At 42.5% G+C, this 15,739-nt stretch overlaps 2 protein-coding genes across 5 annotated transcripts in view; both read left to right on the top strand.

Annotated features, from left to right (window-relative positions):
* The first annotated feature begins 862 nt into the window (after positions 1 to 862).
* Positions 863 to 5,311, top strand: LOC119033832 (inhibitor of growth protein 1 homolog). Its single transcript, XM_037124394.1, has 6 exons — positions 863 to 994; positions 1,183 to 1,272; positions 1,407 to 1,484; positions 2,693 to 3,019; positions 3,113 to 3,208; positions 4,272 to 5,311. Exons 4-6 carry the CDS (start codon positions 2,708 to 2,710, stop codon positions 4,422 to 4,424), a joined length of 561 nt encoding a protein of 186 aa, XP_036980289.1. The 5' UTR covers positions 863 to 994; positions 1,183 to 1,272; positions 1,407 to 1,484; positions 2,693 to 2,707; the 3' UTR covers positions 4,425 to 5,311.
* A 3,201-nt stretch (positions 5,312 to 8,512) lies between these two features.
* LOC119034182 (muscular LMNA-interacting protein) overlaps positions 8,513 to 15,739 on the top strand; it is a 30,875-nt gene continuing 23,648 nt past the window's right edge. Inside the window, exon 1 of one of the 4 annotated variants that reach the window (XM_037124974.1) lies at positions 8,513 to 8,802. In XM_037124974.1, the coding sequence (XP_036980869.1) occupies positions 8,773 to 8,802 (30 nt within the window). In that variant the 5' untranslated portion in view covers positions 8,513 to 8,772. Of the gene's footprint in view, positions 8,803 to 8,954; positions 9,039 to 15,739 lie in introns of those variants that run through there. The other 3 variants (XM_037124972.1, XM_037124971.1, XM_037124973.1) reach the window with 3 other exon arrangements.

Below are 15,739 nucleotides of genomic sequence, written 5' to 3' on the forward strand. Positions count from 1 at the left end.
TTTAAATGCTTTGTGGACTAAGAAAGTTCACCTGACTTTCCATCGGCATGAGGGCAAGTATATGAGAACATATTTTCATTTTGTTTTTGATCGGGCTCATCCTTTAACTTTTCAGTTTGGTGTTCAGAGTTTGGAGAAACTGAATGATAGTTGCCTAAAATGTTTGGAATGATTTGGGAAAAACTGTAGCCACTGATAACCGGCTGCCCTGGCATATAGCACGACGTTCTCCAGGATCAGCCTAAAACAAAAACAGCGCTTTAAATTTGGTTTCATGCAGCTTGATCCACCGGTCTTGCTGGTGATTTTTTATTATTTTTTTTCCAAGACATCACACTGACACACATTTTCAGCAACGGATGGTGTCTTCTCCCCAGGAGTGTAGAAAGCCTCATATTAACCCGTCCCTCAAGGCCAGTAGCCCAAACTGGACCATCCCAGGCTTCAGCTGGGTGGCGAAGAAAGCGTGTCCTCAGGCAGATCCTCAGCTGTTCCCCGCCAGCGACGGTGTGTGTGGTCGCTACTCCAGCGCGGAGAAGGAGGCAGAGGAAATGCAGCAACTTAAAGAGGTCTGTTTTCCACTTTGGTTACATTGGCCGGATCATGTTTCTTTCAGTTGACTTAAATGCACAGAACGTCTGTCTGAGATGATGCTTGTTTAATGTCCTCTGAGTGGACTGAAAAGGGATTATTAGGCCCCACTTCATGTCTGACAGCTTGACAGTAAAAGCATTCAATTGTCTCCCCCCAGCAGGACAGTTCAGGCCGGCTGTCAGAGAGTGACGCCTCAACGTGTCGGTTTCGCCATCAGAGAGGTGACGCCGGCGAGGGCAGGACATTTCAGCATCGCAGGGCTCCTAAGGCGGGGCCCGGTCTCCACAGAGAGCCTGTCTGCAAGATAGAGGCCTCCTCCATCACGGGGCCTCTCAAGTCTTCTCCAGCGACAGAGAAGACCCCTCCTCAGGAATCATTCGTCTCCCAAGTGCCATTAAGAGTAACTGCACGCTGTGTCTTTACTTCCATTATCTCTGCAGGGGGCACTATGCACTGCAGGGAAGCCAGATTGTTTCTGGTGACTTATTGCTAATCTAATTTTCTGTTCATCAGCTTGGCTCCACTCAGGCCTTTTATTTATATATTTATTTATTTTCAATTTTGCAATAAAAACCAATTTCCTGTTAGTTACAGATCAAAGTGTCTGGCCAGAGAGGTAGTTTGGGGATCAGCATTGCTGGTGGGAAAGGCTCTCTGTCTTACAAAGAGCACGACGAGGTAAGTGCTGCTGCAGAGGAGCCGGCATGAATCCGTCTGCTGCGTGTGACTGGATGAAGGCGATGACAAGAACAAAAACAGACTGTGGGCTACAGCAGCGTTCATTCAGCTTGATGTGTTTATTTTCCTTTCAGGGCATTTTCATTTCCAGAGTGAATAAAGGCGGGGCGGCAGAGAAGGCAGGGATCCATGTCGGAGATAGATTGCTGGAGGTAGGCAGGGAAGCGTTTTCCCTCAACTGTCTTTGTTCTTTGCACCTCATTTCAAATTTCACCGACACGGCGCGTGAAGTAATGTTGACGGAACTGGAAGTCACCCAAATGTGCTGCACCTTGCTGCTGCCTCCCTGCCGGTGTTCCTCTTGCGGCCAATGGAGGGCATCATCAGACCAGCAGACGGCCCTCGGCTGGGGCCTCCCTCATTAACAAAAGCACTTTGAGCCCAGTGAACACTTACTGAATTAATAAACACATTAATGCTCCAAACCAATCTTAACAATCACGCCTTGTGGGTCAAATATTTATCAGAGTGTGGTACAGCGCTCAGATATTTGACTTGAGTTAAAATGAAGATACCGTAGTGTAAAAACACTCCTCCATTCAAAACCTTACACACAGTAGTTAAAAATGTCAAGATTGTTAGCATAGAAATATAATTAAAATAATTAGAAACAGTCAAAATAACTGGCAGTGATGGAATGTGAATCCAAAATATTAGAAATACTCAAGGAAAGTACATTTACTCAAGTGCTAAACTTGAGATACTTGTGCTTTGCTTGAGTATTTATAACATTTTGGAGGCAAACAGTGTAGCCCAGCTTTTACTCTGCCACATTTATTGGATAACTTTAGTCACTTTGCAGATTGCATGCCAAGTGCTTTTCTGTGTGGGTGACTGTCACTTTTACCAGAGTTTGTATAAATATTCGAAACATGTAAAGTAACAAAAGTTATCAGATATATGTGGTGAAGTAAAAAGAACATTTGCCTCCACAGAGTAGTGGCATATAAAGTGTAGAGTAGCATAAAATGGAAATACTCAAGTTACGTTCAAATAGGCCCACAGTGCCTGATTAAATGCACTTAGTGTAGTAAAAAGTAAAAAGGTCATAGCTGAGTAAAGTGACGATACTGTGTTGGAACATTAGGCCTGCTTTGGTAAAAGTGAACGTCACCCATATGATTAGTGCTGGCGCAATATGTGCCACCAAAATGCACTGGAGTGGAAATATGAAGTAGCAGAAAGTACTTGATAAAAGTACAAGTACCTTAAAATTGTACCTGAGTAAATGTACTTAGTTACATTCCACCGCCACCAGTGGCTGTCGCTTTATTTAGAGAACTTTAGTGCTCCGTCACCTCTGACTCCTGCTCTTACTTTCACCGGCACTAAACGTCTAATGTGACCACGGTCCATCCAGGTCAACGGCCTCAACATGCAGGGGGCGACCCACCAGGAGGCGGTGAGCGCCCTCAGGAATGCTGGGAGCTGCGTCAAGATGAAAGTGCTCAGAGATCGGCTGCTACCTCCAGAGGTGTGTGACCCCGATAAGCCTCAGGATCCTCAGGACGTGACGAGACGACAGCTGTGCAGCCAGGACGGAGGGGGAGGAGGAGGAGGAGGAGGAGGAGGAGGAGGAGGAGGAGGAGGAGGAGGAGGCCAGAGAGGCAAACAGACACTGATGGAGAGCGCAGAGGATAGTTTGTCCAGGAAGACTGAGGCGGTCTTCTGCAACGGCAATGGCACTGTGGGTGTTTCACGGCACACACAGAATGCTCTGAATGTCACATTTGCTTCACAAAATTCTTCAAAACACTTCTGTTGTCTTTTTGTTTTTCAGTCTGACTTGGAGCACGACTTGAAAAGGACCTTGTCTGAACTAGATTCAGAGGCCTTGATGAAAAATGATTCATTTCAAGGGAAACACACAATGACAGTAAGCAGAGCTCTCATTACACTTATCTTTACATTTCATCTTATATTCTGAAATTAATCGTGCAATTTAGGCTGCAGTTTGTCAGGAAATTGAGCTACATTAGTGAGAGTAAATGCAGAAACAATTTCTTTCACTAAAAATGTTCAGTTTTGTTTTTCTTGTTCCTTGGCTTTTATTTTTCATTATGCTAACAAGAACAAACAAAATTTGCTAATTTTCAGTGTATGTCACTCATTACTGTGCTGTAGCGAGTCTAATCTTAAGACATTTTATTAAAAACAAATGCATTTTCCATTTATCATAGCCAACTTTGAACCTACACATTTGAGGATCTCTTTTTCAAGTAAAATCATTTTGCTGCATGTACAGATAACTTGAGCAGAATTTAAGAAAACCTATCATGTTTTTTCCCCCTTTCCTTCACTGGTCATTTGTTCTTGTGCATGTTTCAAAAACGAAAAAGGTCAAAGACCACACCGACAGAAGCTCCTCTCTCCCACAGAAAACACTGCTCCCGAAACGCCTCGTCAGTAGTGCCGCATTCAATTACATGACTTTGTGACATCACAATATGTCACTGGGTCACGCTATTCATGCGTAGAGACTAGTTTGGCTCATCAGGATTAATTTGGCTGTTTTTATTATGCATGCTGCTCAGGCGTGTGTGAGCTGACCAATGAGAGCAGACTAGGTATTTGGTAAGGGGGCCTTAAAGAAACAGGAGCTAAAACAGCTTGTTTCAGAGGGGGGATACAGTGCACCGGACAATACCAGAAAACTGATTTGTTTATTGAGCACTAAAGCATGTAAACCTATTCCAGTGGTAACCCAAAATGAAATGATGAACCTGAAAATCATCCGTCCACTTCTCTTCAAATTCAGTGTTTATTTCTTGTATTTCACATTTTCCTTTCCGCATGGCAGAATTCCAAAAGCCTGCCGAAAGGAATACGATTGGGATATATTTGACCTGATTTCTGTGAGATTCCAACCACGTATCACGTGACGACGTTGCTTATTTTCCCTCCCAATCCTGCTCCCTTCTCTGCCAATCATCTGACAGATCCCGCGGATCATCCTCACTCATCCCTCTACCTCAGATGAAGACGTGGAGCCCTTGACACAGAGCCCCAACAGGGAGCCGCCACCTGACTTTGACATTCCTCGCAGACGTGTGCGCTCCGCCTGTTTCGACAGCGCTTTCTACCCACCATGACCGCGGCCCAGGGATGCTGACGCGAAAGACGCAGACTGGCATCACCCAGCTCCTCGTCTGAAGCATGTTCAGTTGCCGTCGGTGGATAAGCGTGAAACAGACTTTTGGAATGTATTTTTCTCTGTCAGTCAGGTTCAACTGCTGCTAATAATATTTCAAGATACCGAAGTCAGTTACAAGATCAGACGACTTTCAGGCTCATTTTTTATTACACTAATGTACAGCTTCGCCTGTGCAGCTACACCGAGCAGAGACGATAAAGCAGGGCCAAGCTGCTCTCTAAAAAGTAGTCAATTTATTGCTGAATGCTGCCGGCTACCTCTGCTTCATACCACTGCGCTGATGTCCTAGAATGAATTGCGTCTGCGCCTGTGATAATGAGAAGCCCTCAAACTTTTTATAGTCTGCCCCGAGATAAAATGCCACGCGGCCGCCTGCAGAGTCCTGAGACAGACTGAACAGTGCTTCACATGTTCACACACCTAAGCTAAACTGAGACCGCTTTATGAGACGAAGACAAAGTGACCAGACATCAAGCTGGAAGAATTTGTAATCTCGCCTCGGAAGCCTAGAATTTGCGAGCTGTAAATGTCAGTCAGTACCCGCCTCGTGTTATTTCACAGCTTTTACGTTCCCGCAGTAACAACAGCTCGTCCTTCAATGTTCACTTTTCTCAATAAAGCGCAGATATTGCCCAGAGAGGCTTTTCTTTTCTTTGTGCTGTCTAACAGACAAATCCGTGCTGATGTTGATCACGTCTGTGTGTGCAGGGGGAGGAAAGCCGCGAACACGTACGCCTGCAAAGTTTCTGCGCTTTAGTGAAGGAACCGTGTGAAGACTAACTCCCATCAGTTATTATGGGCACAGTGTCAGAGAGGTGTTGAGACATGTTTTCCTTGTCTAGATAGTGGTCTTGTGATTGTGTCCACCACTTTGCTACTGGCCAGATACACATCAGTGGCACTGTGCAGTGTCGACCGCCTGCTAGGCGATAATAATCTGGGGACACAGTTTGTTGGAAAGCACATCCAGCGCGTGAAATTCAATTCAGAGTCAGTTACTGGCCCGGCGATCTCATATTGTCAGACCGGGGTCTTCCTCTGTCTCAAGAGGCATTCATGTAGAGTCAGTGGGAGGACCTGACGAATGTAGGTGACTCGGTAATAAAACTGGGATTTTGGGATCATTGGCTGTGCAGCTGGACTGCATGCTCTGCTGTGTGTAACATAAACGTGACATACATGCATGTGGTAATTCCACATGGACAATACTAATGGATCTGATATACTGTCTGTGAGTTTGCCTAGAGGATATGTAATCTTTAAATCCAATGCAGCGATATTTAGACATGCCCACCTGTCAGTCAAGTGAGTCTTAAAGGAAAAGTTCACCCAAATATGGAAATTCAGTCACGATCTACTCACCCTCATGCCGATGGAAAGTCGGGGGAAGTTTTGTAATGGAAAGAACCAGTTCTGGAGGTTTCACAGCAAAACAACGTCGCAGCATTCCCCATAACAACTGAAGTAGATGGGGACCTGTTTTAAAAAAAAACAACTGACGAAAGACATAAAATGGCTCTGACATGAACTGCAAATGCTGGCAAACCGCTCACTCTTACGGGGTTGGGGCTTAGGCTGATGTTGCTGGCTCTGGCGTGCTCTCACATGTTGTACTCCATGACCTATGGCCAACCTATAGTCAAACACGTTGGTTAGCTGTCATGCTGAAACCCTTTTCTCTTACTGTGTTTTCATTGCACACTAGAAACAATGTTTACAATCAACTCATGGAGCAAATCTTAGTTTAAGTTGCCAGCTAGGTACAGTTGATAAATCTGCCAGGGGATAGGTCGGTGTCATTTCAGCCAGGAGAATCAACTAATTATAACTGAGAAGCCTGTTGTTAGCCTCTGTCTGAAACCAAGGACTGGCTGGGTGAAAAGCTTGACAGGTGTAGCAACAATAAGTAGCAAACTGTCCACCGTCCATCACATTATATTGTTATTTGGTCTTGTACTGCATAACCAGTAGCTTACATCAGCTAATATTAGCCAACGTTAGCAAACTTGGAAGACCTAGATTCTGCTGTGCGAGTCACTTTGTGGCTTTACAACTGTGTTACTGTAGGTGGGCCTGCTATGCTACAGCACTCAGCATTTTTGCATTATTTGTCCTTTCCCACAGTCACAAATCTGGGAATCACTTCAATGGTGATGTAAACTATGAGAAGAGGGGTGTTTGGATCCATGTCTTTTGAGTCTTTTTTATTTATTTATTTATTTTTTATCCCAGTTACTTCTTGAACTAAAACTCCAAAACCATCCATCGGTAATTCCTCCAGAAGATCATACTATATTACACATTGTTCAAACCCTGGACAAAAGCTGAAAGCTAAAAGCCACAATTATAATATTGATATCCATTAAGTTAATTGATCGATAGGCTGTAGCTAGGCTAGCCACTTGGGGCGGCTGCATCAGGAGGTGGAAGTCGAATCCCTGCACCCCACCCCCCTCGCTTCATGTCGAAATATTCATGAGCGAAATACTGCTCCTGATTAGCAGCTGGCACCCTGCACGGCAGCCTCCGCCATCAGTGCATGTGTGTGTGTCGGGGGGATGAATGGATGAATGTGACAAGTGCTGTTAAGTGCTTTGAGCTGCCAGCAGACTGGAAAAGTGCCGGAGAAATGCAAGTCCGCTTATGTTTGAGTAGAAGAGGAGAGAAGAAAGCACTTTAAAATCACATTTGTGTATTTGTCATAATGCTTTAAACTCGTACCAAACAGATTGTGGCCGAGGCTCGATTCACCAAAACAGTCGTATGCCTTTCACCACGGAGGTGTCTCTGCAGGTGCCCACACATGTGTGACACCAGACTAAATTTAGCGCTCCAGTATCAGAGACTTTCCTCAAGGCTAAATGCTGATATTGCGTGTCACAAGTTGCATGCCAAAAGAATCAAAGCAACTGCTTTTGAATCGCTGCCCTCTCCGCAGATCCTGAACAACAATCAGGGAAAACCGGATTATATGACAGTCATAATGGCTCCAAACTACAATCTAAGTGCACTGCAGGCTTCAGTCTTTTTCTTAATTAATACAGAATCACAACCATTCTTGAGAGTGATCAGCACCGGAGGAACAGGTGGCAGGTTTGGTGCATGCTGTATTGTGATTTTTCTGTCTGTGTGTGACTGCCACCGAGAGAATAAAAAAAAAAAAAGGAGGGGTGGGGGGGACACGGAGGTGGAAACAGACAAGAACAGCTGTGACAGGAATGAAGAATGTAGTGTACTTAAAGGATTAGCGTTCACTCCAGAGGTCTGCTTTCACTCGCTGATGCGGGGACAGAGGAGCCGCTGTAGCAGCAAACAAGCGAGGTGAAATTGTTTCACGCCGCTCGATGGCTCATTAGTGGAGACATGCCGAGGTGTGTCTGCCGCCTCCGTCTGCCGGCCTGCAGGGGGTCACATGATCTGGAGCCCGAATCAACATATCAGGTTTATATTTACAAGTTTATAAGTGCTGTTTCTTTGGACATTAAAGGTATAATCTGTGGTGGATGAAAATTAAAGATCTCTTCAAGTCTGTCAGCACTTTGCTTTGTTCAGACAGAATTCCCCTTTAATCAGCTGCCTGCTTGTTGTCATATCCACAGTCTCGCCACACAAGACCAGCTCTCACCAAACCTGCCCCCAGAAAAAAATGCTTTCATGAATTTTTCGATATTATCATAATGAGGAGATCGTCTGCGTCTATCCTCTATGGCAAGCATTTATTTTATCAACAGGATTTGTTTTTCACTGTCTAATGAATACAATGTGTGCGCAGCCAGCCGGGGTATTTGTCATATACCATCATCTCGTTGCTGGAGAGGAGAACACAGTCCATTTAGCAGTCCATGGAGATGGAAGACATGAAAATGTATTTAATCATTTTTTTATTTTCTATTTTTTAAAGTGTGAGTGAAGCCGTGTTGCTTGAAGCCCACAGTGCGAACATTGTTACTGGTGTCGGGCAGGCTGGCTGCTGTCTGCACAGCTATTTGTGGCTATTATGTGTCTATAAAAGGAAATATGAAGGGCAATACACACACACACACACACACACACACACACACACACACACACACACACACACACACACACACACACACACACACACACACACACACACACACACACACACTCACTCAGCAACAGTTATACACTTTGAACTTCATGAGACGGGTTGAAAAGCGAGGCACTTTGATCAGCATTTGAAATCTTGAGGGCGTTTCCTTCTTTTTTTTTTTCAAAGCCTGGACACGAAAGCACTTCTGGATGGCGAGACGTTTGAAGCAGGGATGGACACTTTGAATAAGAGTCTGGGGAAGGTAAGAGGTTTTGATAAAAGCTATTTTTGTGTATCAAGTTATATATATACACATATATATAAAAAAAATCTAATTCATGGCTGTAAGGATTAAGAAATATCACTGACCTGCCTTCGCTGACCTTTGCAGTGTGAATGTTGCCTCTTCTGTTTTCAGATTCATTTTTATTATTTTTTCAAAATTTTTTTTTTCTATTCTAACCACAAAGCTAAACACCTGCTGGAAAGAGAAACCAGGTAAAGACACTGTTAACCCCTCTATTGTGCCCTCTTACACCCAGGCTTTCACACATAAACACGTAGACACACTATACGCTCAGACGCAGATACTCGACACTTACCCTGTTATATCCTGTCACGCTTGGACAAATGACAGTCACCAAACTGCTCCACGGCACACAGAGTTAAATGTAAAAACATGTTATGTTTTATAAGAATTGCACGTATATGAACAAATCCTTCCATGTAATGACCTATAATTTCTTATCATTGCGCTGAAAGGTCATGTAAACACCATTATGATGCATTGTTTGTAAAAGGGTGGAAAGTAGTCTTAAATGTGTAGAAGAGTCTCATTAGCTTTATTTCACCACAGCCATTCCTCTCTATGAATATCCTGCTATTGGAAATTACAGGCGTTGATTGAATTGTACTCGATATCCCCGTTGCTTCTGTTTTCGTGTGCGAGACTTGGAATCAAAACATTTGTTTATAGTCTGTAGAGGAAACTGAATGTGCTCAGTAGCAGCTGGCAGTGGGCTATATTTGCACACCCTATCTCCTCTGAAGGGAGGGAGGGAGGGGCTGCACTGTGTTTGTCTGTAATTAAACTCTTTACTCTGCAACACACCCAGACTGTTTTTGCTTGCACCCTGGCACAGCTTGAGCTGCCCTAATATACATTTTCACATCTGTCGAGCGCAGCGGGGGGTGGGGGGGGGGGGGGTTACAGTCAGTAATCGTGTAATGATTCAAAAAAACATCATTAGCTGTCTTTTGGAAGCACGGCATACAGCACTGCATATGTTCTGTTTAGCCGCTCGTCAAGCTTTGAAGACAGACAACACATGTGCCCACGAGATAACAGTGGTGGAATGTAACCAAGAACCTGTCACGCTAAAATGCTTTATAAACCATTCCTTAAGCACTCGAAGGGGTTTATATACAGCAGTGGCCATCTGAATAATGTTAATAGATGAACAACACAGTATATATTAACAGTTTTCCAAATAGGTTGCTTGATAAATGGTCAATAAAGCATGCATTGTTTGTTCATAGTGAAATAGCTATGTGCTTAAAATTAATTGGCTATAAATTTGCCACTTATTCATGATAGTTGTTTTAAAGTGTGACCTGTTTGCTCATTCCTCTACCTTGTATATTCTGTAGGCAAATACTATTTCCCTTTATGTGTTTTCTTTATTAAGCAGGGGCTGGGGTAACTAATTACATGTACTCAAAGTACTGTAATTAACTTATTCATGGGGAGTGCTTGTACTTAACTTTGTATTACACCATGTAAGCTCCTTTTTTTATCTTTTAAAATCACAAGAGAATACAATTTGAATTTAATATATCCACACCTTTTTTTAATCTGCATTTAAGCCAATAAGCCAACAAGGCTTCTGGATCAAAATTGGGCCGGTGACATGTGGATGACAAAACACAAAACTCTGCAGGCTCAGGTTTGAGCGGCAGCTGAGTTGAGTCAAAGTTATAAAGTCTCTGATATCAGATCCACTTGGGTTTCAAATGCTATGTTCAGGCAATGAATGTGCTAAACTACAGGTAAAATTGTATATATATATATATATATATATATATATATATATATATATATATATATATATATATATATATATATATATATATATATAGAGAGAGAGAGAGAGAGAGAGAGAGAGACAATTTTTTTTACTTTTTTAAATGTGTTTACATGAATAGCTCTGATGCATCACGCAATCTGCAAAGTACCTATGATGTGGTGTTGTGGAATATAAAGTAGCAGAACACGTAAAATACCTCAAAATGAGAGTGAGAAGAGTACTTAAGTAAATGCACATGCACACATGCACATTACATCACTGCTAATAAGTTACTTTTATGTCTGCTAGTAGATACTGAGTCCATGACGTATATTTGTCACTTTGTGGCTGGTCAATGTTTATGAGTGTCCCTTTAAAGAGCCCCACGGAGGGTGGTCTTCTTCAGGAAATGATTTAGCGCTGCTTGTTTTCAGTCTCTGGGACGGGTTCGACATGCCACAAGAAATAACTGAGTGGGAGCACGCACACGGTGAGGCGACGAGTAGCCCAGTGAACCAGTGGTGGCTGGAAATGTGATCTATGAGGACGGCATGACCTCGGCAACACTCAGCGCAATTAAACATTCAAGGGGGCTCTGGTGGGCAAGTAGGAAGCACTTGCTTTAACCTTTCCCAGTGTAAACTTACTCTGCTATGACTACAGAGGACAGGAAAACAGGGAGGTTGCATAAGAACATAAATACAAGTAAACAAGTTTATAAAATGGCACATGATTATTTTAGCCGAGGCATTTGTTCTGTTTGTTTATTTATATCTGGTTGCAGATAAGTTGCTATCTTTAATTTTAAATATCTTGGCTCTCAAAAGCAAAAGTGAACCTCCCCAGGCTCAGTGAGTGGGTGGGTGTCATGTCATGAAGAACATGGGTGGCATGTGTTTCAAGAGAGTGGTGGAGGAAGTGCGCAGGGCTCAATCCCCCCCCCCCCCCGACATCCCAAATTGATTTGAAAAGACGTTATTTAGACCCTTATTCTATCCCAGATCTTCACTGGAGCAGCTTATCTAAAAGCCTTACCATTAGCAGTCGTTCTTTTAAGTGTTTCTTATGTGTTTTTGTAGCTCTGGAAACGAAGATGACTGAATTTTCATTTCCATTTTTGGGTGAACTTATCCTTTAAGTAAAACCACAAGGTAAAACGCTTCTATACGAGCAAAGATCCTGCTTTAAAATGGTCTTCTATGCCCACCCCACAGCCTACAACAGCCAATGACTGATTGTGTAGACGAGTGACCCACTCTCTTCTTTTCCCTCTCTCCTGAGCCACTTAGACGGCAGCCTCTGGATGAATGATGCATCATGTAGCCAATTAAATTTCAAATCAGCCCTACATAGCTTGTGTCACTTTTTAGAGACAGCTAAATAAACTAAAGAAAAGCTTTCAAGTTTATGCAATTTTACATGTTTTGCTCTTTGAAAAGGTTGTCTTTCCCACCTAAACACTTGTTTGACAAGTGTTTATGCATAAAGTCAGCATAAATGTGAGAATAAAGAACTATAATGAGTTTTATCCCCTGTTACTTTCAGGCAGGGACAATTCAAGATCACAAAATGGCATTTTTTTGCCAGGCATTACCTGAGGAGAACACGCTTTAAATGTTCATGTTTTTGTCTAGTTTGAACTTTGACCATGTACAGTAAGACCTTAAACATGTGGATGCTTTGTGTTTTCCAAAACAATAGAGGCAGTATTAGGTCACCTGCAGTCTTATTTTTCCATAAATAAGTTGAGACGAAAGAAACAAATAATTCAATGTGTTCAAACACTTATAGAATCACGACAGCTTGCGAAAAAAGACAAAGAAAAAATTAGCTCATAACACTGTCACTTGTCACTGTGAAAGTGTTTTAGGATAATTTCTACATTCATTTGCAGGTATGGTATCATGTCAAAGCACTAGAATAATTCTCTACAACCAGTAGCCTGAATATAGCTGTGAAATAAACGCAGTGGGTTTTCAGTGGATTAAATTATGATACTAAATGTAAATGTATATTACACGTTCCACCAGTGATAAAGAGACTGAATGTGCTGGCATTCACTGACTACATATCTACCTGTGTCTGTCTTCAACCTTCCTTGGAATATCTAATGAACCAGAAAAGTCACAGCAGTAGGTCTGGAACTCCTGAGGGGCACTGGAATGAAACCACATATCTGCTCTGAGTAAATGTGATATTTTGAGCAGAGACAACATTGTGATCCTGGTGGAAAGGTAACATGTGGCGCGCTCACAGATAAGACACTGACATTTAAGGCAGAAGAAGGCTTCTCATTTAATCCATTGCTTCATTTAAATTTAGATCCTCTTATTTGTCATTTTTCATTCTGCTCCTCTAGTTTTGTGCTGTGGTGGAATTTCAGCATGCTTTGACCATTCAGGAGACATGAAAGAGAACCAGGGACACCGACGACTACACCGAGTAGTTTATACAAACGTGACCGTGGAGGAACAAAATAACAGCACAATTGTTTATGCACGGTGCACAATCCGCATTTGTATCCGCAGCTCAGAAAGCACCCTTCCTATGCATGGATATCTGTTTGACAACAAATGAGTGGAGAGTTACGGCAGAGCTTCTCACCTCTGACCTAGTGAGGAAATGCAGATCTGCCACAGATAGACCGAAGGCCATCCTATGACGTTACATAAACATCAGCCTTGGTTTGTCAGCGAACCGTTTTCTAAACGTATCTACAGCAGCTTCGTATTGCTTAGTTTACAAAGACCATGAGAGATATAAACTCATAGGCCGAGCGTCACTATGCCCTCATCCATACCTTATAGTGCCTAACCTTTATGCGGGGTATGCGTGACATCTTGTTCTGTGGGGCTCGAGGGCTCTGGGCTGTAGATTTTTCTCCCACATGAACAACCTCCCACAGGACTCTTATGATATCTCTCATGCCATTCACTATTGTATATACTGTAGATCAGCCCTTTATCCTGAAAAGACAGAGATGTGATGAAACCTTGAGCTCTGTATAGAATATGTATAGAAATATGTACACATTGCATCACATATACAACAGCATGGTTTTATTTCTAGTCTGTGATGACCTGGGACCCAGCACTTCACACAATATAATAGATCTGCTCTTTTCATTTGCTATCCAGCAGATAAGATCTGATTTAACATTATGTACTATTTTATAAGACATTTCCGATTAATTTTCTGTCAGCTCTGACGTCGCTTCAGACACATTTTACAATAACGGACACAAAATAATTACTAGGGAACAAATTTGGAATGAACTGGGTACTAACTGCAAGTTACTGATTAATAACTACTTATCTGATTTAATAAAGTGGGACTACTTAGTGATTAGCAATGAAGAAACAAGTATGTTAAGAATCAGGAACCAGAAGACCTCCTGGACAAGTACTAATGAAGTAATGACTCAACTTTCAGTAACCACTCAGCATGATGCATCACTTTGCATTAAGGGACACAGAAAGGATCCGTAATTGTAAGATAATTATGAAGTGATAAGGGAATCCTTAGTAACTACACAGTAACTTATGTTAAGAAGTTAGTAATGGATGAGTAGTTTAGTGCCTTGCCGCTAATAAAGCAAGTGGTCGGTATGATTGTTTCACAGACACTGATGAACTAATCATTACCTAATAATTCATTAATAAAGACCTCCTGGTCTGTTCTTAAGTAACTCATTATCTGCTACATAGTCCTCCAGTCATTCTTGATTTGTTAATCACTCACACTTCTTGCTTAACCGCTCATTGACTAATCAGCAGCTAAATTGGAATCGGAGCTAGTCATGAAGCAATGGTTAAGTAGCATTTAGGTGCTCATTTGTTCCCTAATAACTCCCCAAAATATCGTGCCCCTCCTTTATGTGCTCAAGGTCACCATCACTAAGCACCTTACCCTTACCCCCTTCAATCTTCAAGTTAGAGATGATAAAGTGCCGCTGTGAAAACTTGACATCAAGCACCGGTTTTAAATAATCCCAGCAGGATTCACAATTTGTTATTCAAATCGTGAACACATTTTTACATTTTAAATGAAGTTCTGAGAAATTGTACTAATCACTTTGTTTTGAGAGCTGCTGTTGATCATTTTCCTACATGTGACCTGCCACTCTTTATCATCAGATCTGCTTTGGCTGGTTGAACTTGTGAACTTCAGGGAAATTGGGAGATGGAAGGTGAAACAGAACCTAATATTCTAATGCTCTGTCTGTGTCGACATGTGCGTGCATAGGACGCGGGATCCATTTTTAATGAAGTCTCAAGCATCTGCTACAATAACCTCTGCTGATTAGTGAGGGAAATTTCACTTCCCCTACCCCCCAGTTTGCATCTTGCAGATGACCTTACATCTCTGTGGAGAGATGAAACGTGGTTAGTAGGCAGTGCAAGTACTTTGGATGTGACTGTAGGAGTAAACAGAAAACATTTTCGCACATCCAGACTATGAAATGCTGCTGAACCCACACCGCGAGTGAAAAGCTGCAGCCGTAACAAATCAAAGCCCTTGCATTGCAGTCATAACATGTAGCGGTTTGCCAGGAAATGGACAAGATCATAATCACAGAGATGTGTTGCTTTATTTCAAACATGAGATGAGGGTTCTGCCCACCGCTTGTTGCATGTCCCTATGTGCTTTTCAGGGTGGGTGGCCCCAGTAAAAATCCTCCCATTTCCAATAGTGTGAGCGGTGGTGTGTCGACTAGCTATAAAGGCTCAAGTAAAGATGAGAGCTGGATGTCCAAGCTATGATGCTATGATGTCAACGCCACAGTGGTTTGACACAAGCTGCTTGCCTGGTACTAATCTTGGACAGCACGTTTCACGGGGGAGCTGTTTGGACCTAATAAAAGCAATATTTATCAGAAACTGCATCCAAGGAGCTAAATCCGGTCATCGATTAGGCTGTTAGCAGGTGCTGCAGGTGAACCAGAAAGATAAGTTTATATTTTAAACCGCCTGGCAATCCCCACTACGTCACGCTCCAGTGGAGCTTTAAATGCAAAGTATTGATCTCATGTAAAGTTCTGCAATTCCATTTTTCATCCGAGCAATGGCTCTGAAATATTTGTGGAATGCCTTCCAGTCGCCTCCATTGTTATTAGTTTTAGACAGTTTTGTT

The sequence above is a fragment of the Acanthopagrus latus genome, chromosome 15, assembly GCF_904848185.1.
Source record: "Acanthopagrus latus isolate v.2019 chromosome 15, fAcaLat1.1, whole genome shotgun sequence".
In the NCBI taxonomy this organism is placed as follows: Eukaryota; Metazoa; Chordata; class Actinopteri; order Spariformes; family Sparidae; genus Acanthopagrus; species Acanthopagrus latus.

Coding starts and splice junctions, on each gene's coding strand:
- LOC119033832 (XM_037124394.1), top strand. CDS start 2,708: ATGCAGGGGGCGACCCACCAGGAGGCGGTGAGCGCCCTCAGGAATGCT. Junction 3,020..3,112: donor TCTGCAACGGCAATGGCACT/GTGGGTGTTTCA, acceptor TTTGTTTTTCAG/TCTGACTTGGAGCACGACTT. Junction 3,209..4,271: donor AAGGGAAACACACAATGACA/GTAAGCAGAGCT, acceptor ATCATCTGACAG/ATCCCGCGGATCATCCTCAC.